The sequence below is a fragment of the Haliotis rufescens genome, unplaced genomic scaffold (assembly GCF_023055435.1).
Source record: "Haliotis rufescens isolate VD_foot unplaced genomic scaffold, xgHalRufe1.0.p SCAF_12, whole genome shotgun sequence".
NCBI lineage: Eukaryota > Metazoa > Mollusca > Gastropoda > Lepetellida > Haliotidae > Haliotis > Haliotis rufescens.
In genome coordinates, this window is record NW_025963802.1 from 43,699,356 (window position 1) to 43,710,090 (window position 10,735).

General features: G+C 43.2%; 1 protein-coding gene across 1 annotated transcript; it reads right to left on the reverse strand.

The window, feature by feature from the left end:
• Positions 1 to 9,663: 9,663 nt before the first annotated feature.
• On the reverse strand, positions 9,664 to 10,735 carry LOC124117315 (histamine H3 receptor-like). Its single transcript, XM_046479132.2, has one exon. The coding sequence runs from the start codon at positions 10,733 to 10,735 to the stop codon at positions 9,710 to 9,712; it is 1,026 nt and encodes a 341-aa protein (XP_046335088.2). The 3' UTR covers positions 9,664 to 9,709.

Genomic DNA, 10,735 nt, shown 5'->3' on the forward strand with positions numbered 1-10,735 from the left:
ATAAGTGAGGTACAATCAGGCATGCTCTGTCCAGAAAGAGTCTTACAACACTTGCTTAAAAGTTGTTTGATCAGGGACACAGTATTGAAGGCCTTAGTAAAAATATATAAAAAATTGTGGCAAACATGTGAAGGACAACCCCACATTTGACGCATTATTTGACTTATACCGTATGATCCCGTATTTGTTCAGAGGAACAATTGACTTGCCTTTGCATGTGTTTGTGACGTGTGCCTGGATACCTCACATTATTCGCGAAAACCTGATATCATCACTATTTGGTAGTGATTCACAAACACATGCTTATGATATACTCGGAATTGTACAATGAACTCTTCCTTTAGCAGCAATTACATATGATTATGGAAATGCTGTGTTTACATACGTCAATAGGCATACGGATGTGTATTTGGTTTTGATTCAATGGTCTTGTGCACCATGATAGCTAATGTCGAGGTCAGCGATCAGCTTGTAAAATCCCGTATCCCCGCTACTGACACTTGTAACGAGTTTATCATTCCGAGCTCAAACATTACATACAACTATTTCCGATGTAATATTTGTGTTTGATAATAAGATCGATCTTGTGACTGTCATCAGATGCGTAATTGTCAATCTATTTGCGACAATGGTACATTCACTCCACTACCTTGACTGTTTGCGAGAATGGTACCTACGTTCATCTACCTTGACTATTTGCGACAATGGTACCTACGTTCATCTACCTTGACTGTTTGCGACAATGGTACATTCACTCTTCTACGTTGACTATTTGCGAGAATGGTACATTCACTCTCGTACCTTGACTGTTTGCGACAATGGTACATTCACTCTTCTACGTTGACTGTTTGCGACAATGGTACATTCACTTTTCTACCTTGACTGTTTGCGACAATGGTACATTCACTCTCCTACCTTGGCTGTTTGCGACAATGGTACATTCACTCTCCTACCTTGACTGTTTGCGACAATGGTACCTCCGGTCTCCTAACTTGACGGTTTGCGACAATGGTACATTCACTCTCCTACCTTGACTATTTGCGACAATGGTACATTCACTCTCCTACCTTGACTGTTTATGACAATGATACATACAGTCTCCTACCTTGACTGTTTGCGACAATGTTACATTTACTCTCCTATCTTGACTGTTTGCGACAATGGTACATTCATTCTCGTACCTTGACTGTTTGCGAGAATGGTACATTCACTCTCGCACCTTGACTGTTTGCGACAATGGTATCTCCACTCTCCTACCTTGACTGTTTGCGACAATGGTACATTTACTCTCCTATCTTGACTGTTTGCGACAATGGTACCTCCGCTCTACTACCTTGATTGTTTGCGACAATGGTACCTCGTCTCTCCTACCTTGACTATTTGCGACAATGGTACATTCACTCTCCTACCTTGACCGTTTGTGACAAAGGTGCATTTACTCTCCTACTTTGACTGTTTGCGACAATGGTACATTAAATTTTTTCTATCCTACCTTGACTGTATGCGACAATGCTACCTCCAAACTCGTACCTTGACTGTTTGCGACAATGATACGTACACTCCCCCACCTTGACTGTATGCGACAATGCTACCTCCAAACTCCTACCCTGACTGTTTTTGACAATGGTACATAGACTCTCCTACCTTGACTGTTTGCGACAATAGTACATTTTCTTTCCTACCTTGACTGTTTGCGACAATAGTACATTAAAATCTTACTATCCTACCTTGACTGTATGCGACAATGCTACCTCCAAACTCCTACCTTGACTGTTTGCGACAATGATACATACACTCTCCTACCTTGACTGTTTGCGACAATGATACATACACTCCCCCACCTTGACTGTATGCGACAATGATACATACACTCCCCCACCTTGACTGTATGCGACAATGATACCTCCAATATCCTACCTTGACTGTATGCGACAATGCTACCTCCAAACTCCTACCTTGACTGTTTGCGACAATGATACATACACTCTCTTACCTTGACTGTTTGCGACAATGATACATACGCTCCCCCACCTTGACTGTATGCGACAATGATACATACACTCCCCCACCTTGACTGTATGCGACAATGATACCTCCAATATCCTACCTTGACTGTGATTGAGTTTTGTACTCCGTCACTGTGTTGGCTGACGCGGAACTAGGCGGAAATTAACAAACAGATGTAATGTAGAATGTTTGAATTGAACACATGCAATTGTTTAAAATACGACAGTAATGCATGACAGAGATCAGGTGTCAGCCACATGGACGTGTACCGGTGTGTACGGACTGCTCCGACCAAATACCTGCTCTGACGCGTATCCTTTGCAAAACTGCTTTAATCAATGGCTAATGGAGACAATCTATGAGCTTCGTGTGCACTGTGAGTTTGTGAGTTAACAGTATTCAAGTGAAAACACTTATTGAAATGATGGTGAGGTGAGCTGAAATAGGGTTTAACGTCGCGTCCAAGATTATCGAACTTATATAGCGACGTGCATGTTCGTGTGTGTATATAAACTAAGCGGGAAAAGAAAGTATAGGTTGGCAATTTGGAATTTTCTTAAAAACAGCGATAACTAGTGGAAAGTGGGTATTGGGAATATGACTGCCCAGGAACAGGTACCAAAAAACACCTCACCCGAACGCGCCAACTTTGACGGCGCTCGTGCGGTGACAAAAAAATAGTGAAACAGGTTTCCCGCCTGTGGCATAAACTGCACGTGCATGTTAGCTGTATAAATGCGTTCGTCTGCAGGCTATAACCACACGTGATGAAAGCACACAAAAGAAATGCCACGACTGTCACAGGAGCAGAGAGAGAGAGAGAGAGAGCCATCGGTATGGCCGAAATGGGGGTAACACAGGTCCAAATTGCCAGAAGGTTTGGTTGTACACCATTGACAGTAGCAAGGCTGATTCAACGGTACAGGCAGACAAGGAGGACACAGGACAGCATTGTTTTCACACTTGTTATAAAATGTCATGAGGGAAACAGGAAAGCAAAATGCACGTTCATTCGTAACTCGTGGTAGTGGTTATTAAAAGGCAAGCATAAGCCAATAATTTGTCATTCAGTTGTCAACATTTTTCATGTTCGAAAATGCCGAGACTCAGCGCTGCCCATCGGAACATCGCCCTAGGAAGTATCCAAAGAGGGGAATCGCAGTCTTCTGGTGCATGCCCTTCTGATTCCACCAGAGCATCATTAGCCGTCTTTCGGGCCGATATACACAGTTCAATTCAACTGCAAACCGTCCGAGAACCGTCCGACCAAGAGTTACTACCCCTGCACAGGATCGCTACATCCGACTGTCCCACCTACGTCATCGCAATGCCACTGCTACGGAGACTGCAGGACGCATCCCTGGTTGGAGGAGGATATCGGACCAGACTGTCAGGAACCATCTTCGCGAGACTGGAATCCGACCCAGAAGACCAGTTGTCATGGTGTGGGCGCCATATGCTACACCACGAGATCTGACTTGGTTGTGGTTCAGGGAAATTTGACAGTAAATCGCTACAAATTTATTTATTCATAGTTGGCCAAAAGTTACAAGCAGAATGGCGCAGAATTCCGCAGGACAGAATTCGTACACTTATCCAGTCAGTGTCGAGGAGATGCAGAGCCGTGATTGCTGCCTGGGGCGGTCACACGAGATATTGAGTTCAGCGCAACCTTGTGGCCTTCTGTGACACGACAATGAATTATTCTCAATGCTGTTGTACAACTACAACATGTGACTATCGAGCGCCAAAATTTCATATTTGTATCTATAATATTAAATTCAGTATATCGACTTTATTAGGTACAATAAATGTACTAAAAATCTTACTGTGCGTTTCTTTTTTTGAAGAGTGTAATGCTAGCCCACTGAGATACCATGCCGCAGTTTAATATGAATATCCCACTCAGACAAAGTATGCTGACTCCGAGTCGACCTGTCCTTGTTTAAGCCCCCATGACGAGCGCTAGGCAGGGTAACAACATGTACCATCTTTCAACGTCTTTTGGTATGAGACCGCCTCCGTGGTATTGTGGTAGAGCGTCCGCCCGGAGAGCGGAAGGTCCAGGGTTCGATCCCGGGCCGCGTCATACAAAAAGACGTTAAAAGATTGTACTTGTTGTTACCCTGTCTGGCGCTCGGCATTAAGGGGCTAAAACAAGGACTGGTCGGCTCGGAGTCAGTATACTGTGTCTGAGTGGGGTATTCATGTTAAACTGCGGCATGGTATCTCAGTGAGCTAGCACTATAAATCGGCATCAGTCCGGACTAGTACAAGCAGCCACACACACACATACACGTGCATGCACGTCGCTATATAAGTGCAATAATCTTGGACGCGACGTTAAACCCAATTTCACCTCACCTTTTGGTATGAAGCGGCCGGGGATCGAACCCCGATCTCCGGGCGCATGTTTTCACTGTACTAGTTAGTAGACACGCTCGTCTGTCAATGTATTTCCTTTGCTTTTATTTTTAACCCATGTATGTTAATGGATGGACGTGTGTGTCCATGTATTAACTGTGTTGACCTCTGTAGAACAACGTGTGCGACCATGTATTCAATGTGTTGACCTCTGTAGAAGCACGTGTGTGTCCATGTATTCAATGTGTTGATCTCTGTAGAAGCACGTGTGTGTCCATGTATTCAATGTATTGATCTCCGTAGAAGCACGTGTGTGTCCATGTATTCAATGTGTTGATCTCTGTAGAAGCACGTGTGTGACCATGTATTCAATGTGTTGATCTCTGTAGAAGCACGTGTGTGTCCATGTATTCAATGTGTTGATCTCTGTAGAAGCACGCGTGTGTCCATGTATTCAATTGGTTGATCTCTGTAGAAGCACGCGTGTGTTCATGTATTCAATGTGTTGATCTCCGTAGAAGCACGCGTGTGTCCATGTATCCAATGTGTTGATCTCTGTAGAAGCACGTGTGTGTCCATGTATTCAATGTGTTGATCTCTGTAGAAGCACGTGCGTGTTCATGTATTCAATGGGTTGATCTCTGTAGAAGCACGTGTGTGTCCATGTATTCAATGTGTTGATCTCTGTAGAAGCACGTGTGTGTCCATGTATTCAATGTGTTGATCTCTGTAGAAGCACGTGCGTGTTCATGTATTCAATGTGTTGATCTCTGTAGAAGCACGCGTGTGTTCATGTATTCAATGTGTTGATCTCTGTAGAAGCACGCGTGTGTCCATGTATTCAATGTGTTGATCTCTGTAGAAGCACGTGTGTGTCCATGTATTCAATGTGTTGATCTCTGTAGAAGCACGTGTGTGTCCACGTATTCAATGTGTTGATCTCTGTAGAAGCACGTGTGTGTTCATGTATTCAATGTGTTCATCTCTGTAGAAGCACGCGTGTGTTCATGTATTCAATGTGTTCATCTCTGTAGAAGCACGTGTGTGTCCACGTATTCAATGTGTTGATCGCTGTAGAAGCACGCGTGTGTCCACGTATTCAATGTGTTGATCTCTGTAGAAGCACGTGTGTGTCCATGTATTCAATGTGTTGATCTCTGTAGAAGCACGTGTGTGTCCATGTTTTCAATGTGTTGATCTCTGTAGAAGCAAGTGTGTGTCCATGTATTCAATGTGTTGATCTCTGTAGAAGCACGTGTGTGTCCATGTTTTCAATGTGTTGATCTCTGTAGAAGCACGTGTGTGTCCATGTATTCAATGTGTTGATCTCTGTAGAAGCACGCGTGTCCATGTATTCAATGTGTTGATCGCTGTAGAAGCACGTGTGTTCATGTATTCAATGTGTTGATCTCTGTAGAAGCACGTGTGTGTCCATGTATTCAATGTGTTGATCTCTGTAGAAGTATGTGTGTGTCCACGTATTCAATGTGTTGATCTCTGTAGAAGCACGCGTGTGTTCATGTATTCAATGTGTTGATCTCTGTAGAAGCACGTGTGTGTTCATGTATTCAATGTGTTCATCTCTGTAGAAGCACGTGTGTGTCCATGTATTCAATGTGTTGATCTCTGTAGAAGTATGTGTGTGTCCACGTATTCAATGTGTTGATCTCTGTAGAAGCACGTGTGTGTCCATGTATTCAATGTGTTGATCTCTGTAGAAGCACGCGTGTGTCCATGTATTCAATTGGTTGATCTCTGTAGAAGCACGCGTGTGTTCATGTATTCAATGTGTTGATCTCTGTAGAAGCACGCGTGTGTTCATGTATTCAATGTGTTCATCTCTGTAGGAGCACGCGGGTGTCCACGTATTCACTGTGCTAATATAGATTGATATGTGTATGTAGTCATGTTTAATATCATATGAACGGTAAGTGGATGTCCCTCGTGCATCTCGTCACGGCATCACCATTTAAATGACTATTATAATTAGTCTATATGATGATCAGTAGCAATAAGTATTCGAGACAGTGCAGCAAGAAAACATTATCACAAGGTTCGCAATACACACTGCACGCCACAAGTAGCATTCATTTGCGTTTAGCAAAATCTTTAAATTTATATGTGTGTGTTTTATCCTACTGTTTGTTTGTTTTTCTATCCTGATGGTTTTGTTGTCATGGCGATACCGAACAGCACACCCGCCACAGCCAAAGCGGACAAAACATTGAAATTAGGCGACACCGTCCTTCGGAGCAAATCAATTTTATTGATTTTATCATTAAATAAGCTTGCTTGACAATTGTCATTAATTGTGACTAACAATTGATCTATATCTGTATAATCAAGTGATTGAATCAATTTAGTGTGCGCCTCTTTCCGCAATATTCCACGCCTGAGTACCAACGAATGTCATTTACAATGTACCGCGTAGGGAATGAAACCCGGTTTTAAGGAGGGGTGAGAGAACACTTTAACCACAAGGCTATCAGCCAAATGGCTGCAATGATTCTTTCTGCTGTTGAAAATTGTCTCCAATGTTCCTTTCTTATGGATGAACATCACACATGCACTTTATCTTGCTAATGCACATAATACAGACACCTTGCCTTTTGGATAAACATAATACGTTCACGTTATCATGGTAATAAACAAGATGCATACACTATGTCTTGTGGGTTAACAAGATGTATACACTTTGTCTTGTGGGTTAACAAGATGTATACACTTTGTCGTATGGGTAAACAAGATGCAATCAGTTTGTCGTTTGGATAAATATAAGGCATAAACTTTGTCTGGTTAAATATACGTGTTGCACTTTGTCTTGCTGATGACACGTCGCTATATAAGTGCAATAATCTTGGACGCGACGTTAAACCCAATTTCACCTCACCTTGCTGATGAACATGATACATCGACTTTTTCTTGTGAGGAAACAGGATGCATACACTTTGTCTTATAGGAGAACAAGATGCATACACTTTCTCTTGTGGGAAAACAAGATGCATACACTATGCCTTGTGGGTTAACAAGATGTATACACTTTGTCGTATGGGTAAACAAGATGCAATCAGTTTGTCGTTTGGATAAATATGAAGCATAAACTTTGTCTGGTTAAATATACGTGTTGCACTTTGTCTTGCTGATGAACATGATACATCGACTTTTTCTTGTGAGGAAACAGGATGCATACACTTTGTCTTCTGGATAAACTTGGTACGGACACATTATCTTAAAAACAACATGATGCATTACCTTTCTGTTCCTGATCAACATGATGCATTACTTTTCTGTTCCTGATAAACATGATGCATAACCTTTATGTTCCTGATAAACATGATGCATTACCTTCCTGTTCCTGATAAACATGATGCATTACCTTTCTGTTCCTCATAAACATGATGCATTACCTTTATGTTCCTGATAAACATGATGCATTATTTTTATGGTCCTGATAAACATGATGCATTACCTTTATGTTCCTGATAAACATGATGCATTACCTTTATGTTCCTGATAAACATGATGCGTTACCTTTACGTTCCTGATAAACATGCTGCATTACCTTCCTGTTCCTCATAAACATGATGCATTACCTTTATGTTCCTGATAAACATGATGCATTACCATTCTGTTCCTGATAAACATAATGCATGTAACAGGCTAACATCATATTCGACAGTCAGTCATTTTTAGTAACACATTTTGATTTGACATACCAGTACTACCTTACTTAGATTACATGCGTATTTCCTGTCAGTGTGTGAGTTTGGTTTAAGGCCGCTTTTAACATTATTCCAGTTATATCACGGCGTGTCTGCTTAATGTGGAAGGAAAGCCCAATGTGATGCAGGTCTCAGACGTTTACCACCTCGGTGAAACCCACGAGCACGGGTATGGTGCTGATAGACCTAGAAACATAATTGGGGCGAACCGGGATTCGAACCCACAATCAGGTTTATGGCTTGCCCAAGGGACGCAACTCTACACAGCGAATCGCGGCTCCTCAGACGACTGGGCCACCCGTGCCCCCAGACAAAAGCCCATAGTGATGCAGGTCTCAGACGTTTACCACTTTGGTGAAACCCACGAGCACTGGTATGATGCTGACAAACCTGTGGAAGCTAGGAGCTAGTAGTAGATAAATCAGTGTTCGAACCCCCAATCATAGGTTTCTGGGATGCTTAAAGGACGCTGCCCCAATCCTAATCTTACATGTTTTGTGCCACCTTAAAATCAACTGCGGCCAACGTACCGCCATAAGAAAATCAACAGAGATGACATGGAATAAGGATTCATTTCAAAGATGCATTATACAAGTTAGAGACAAATGTGGTATAAGGGCATGAGCCAATACAAAAGGCCGTGTTATCAATGTACAAATATAGTATGCACATGTGATAAAGGTGATGTCACGGTTCGACATAAATGTGATATAACGGTTCGAGACGAAGGTGATATAAAGATACGAGCCAAAGGTCCAAAAATGTTCGACACTTACGTGGTACAAATGTATGAGAAAAGGGTGAGGTAAAGGTTCGACACAAAGGTGCTATAAAGGTTCGTGATAAGGGTCTATAAAGGTTCGACACAAAGGTGCTATAAAGGTTCGTGATTAGGGTCTGTAAAGGTTCGACACAAAGGTGGTACTAATGTATGAGACAAAAGTGATGTAAATGTTCGACACAAAGGTGCTACTAATGTATAGGACAAAGGTTGCATAAAGGTACAAGACATAGGTGATGTAAAGGTTCGAACGAAGGTGATATGAAGGTATGAGCCAAAGGTCTATAACGGTAGAGGTTCGAGACATGGGTCTATAAATGTACGAGACAAAGATGGTACAAAGGTACGAGACACGGGTCTATAAAGGTACGGGAAAAAGGTTTCAAAAAAGGATGGAGACAAAGGTGGTACAACCTTGCATGAGACAAAGTTGATACAAAGGTTCGAGACAAAGGTGGTCCAAATGTACGAGAGAAACGTGATATAAACAATTAAGGTTCGAGACAAAGGTGTTCAAAAGGTTCGAGACAAAGGTGGTACAAGGGCAGAGAAAAAGGTTATGCCTAAAGGCACGAGACGAAGATGTACAAGATTCGAGATAAAAACAAGATATAAAGGCAAGAAACAAAGGTGCTACAAATGTCATTTCAACTCGCGATATGTTAAATAAGATAGTATGAAGGCAATCGTCACGAAGAAAATCTCGTTTGACTGATCATATATATTTCTAAATTAGTATTAAGTATGTCACTATTAACACTGTACTTCATTGGGATGCTGGCTCAGTGCCCGCTGCAAACTGACAGCTAGCAAAGCCATTGTATCCATCTGTGGGTCAAGCCGCGGTGTGTGTCGTTCCGTCGTGTCTGGTCGGGACCTTGCTGCACCGGAGGAGCTGGATGAAAGCGCTCCTGAAGCGCCGGTGGAGAAGGGGGTAGAGGGCGGGGTTGACGGTGGAGTTGAGCCACAGGATCCAGAAACTAACCTCATACAACACAGGATCCACACAATCCCCACAGACACTCTTCACGAGAGCCAGGATTTCAAAGGGCAGCCAGCAGACGCCAAACACAAGCACTAGGATGAACAGAGAGCGCGCCGCCTTCTGATCTCGGGACACTGTCTGCGCATGAGCTGCGCGTATCTGCTGCTTGTTTCCGGGAGACACAGACCCGGATGTGGAGGAATGGGCAATCGGGGCAATCCTGTTCCTACCGGCAATGGAACGGGACTGTTTCCTCAGGCGTAGGACAATCAGTATGTTGAATGTACCAACAACAACAAAGGGAATAGTAAATTCCACCATGGACCCAAACACAGCGTATTCCATGTTATAGAAGTAGGGCACCATGCATTGCTTGATTGGAATAACGTCTTTGTTGATCCACATCTCCCAGAAAACAATGGCAGGGACGTACACTAACCCAGCTACCACCCACGGGGGAAGAATCATCACCAACAGAAGAGTTCTACTCTGTTTTGCTCTATATCGTAGGGGAAAAGCCACCTGTAGGTATCGGTCGATGCTGATGACGCACATATTAAGGGCAGATCCCGCAGGAGCGATGTAGTCCAATACGAGCCAGATCTTGCAGAAGGCCCTGCCGGGCTCCCATACTCCTGTCAGCAGGTAGGGAATATAGGGCGGGATGCAAACACAACCAATCAAAAGGTCCGCGACGGCCAGGTTCAGGATGAAATAGTCGGAGAACCTCCTCAAGGAACTGTTAGTGACAAAGGCCAGGATGACAAGAAGATTACCTCCCGTTGTAAGGACAGCCATGACGCCTGTTACTGTTGCTATGCCAACTATCTCTGTGGGGGTGAACACGGCTGCATCTCCATCGGTATTGTTGGACAT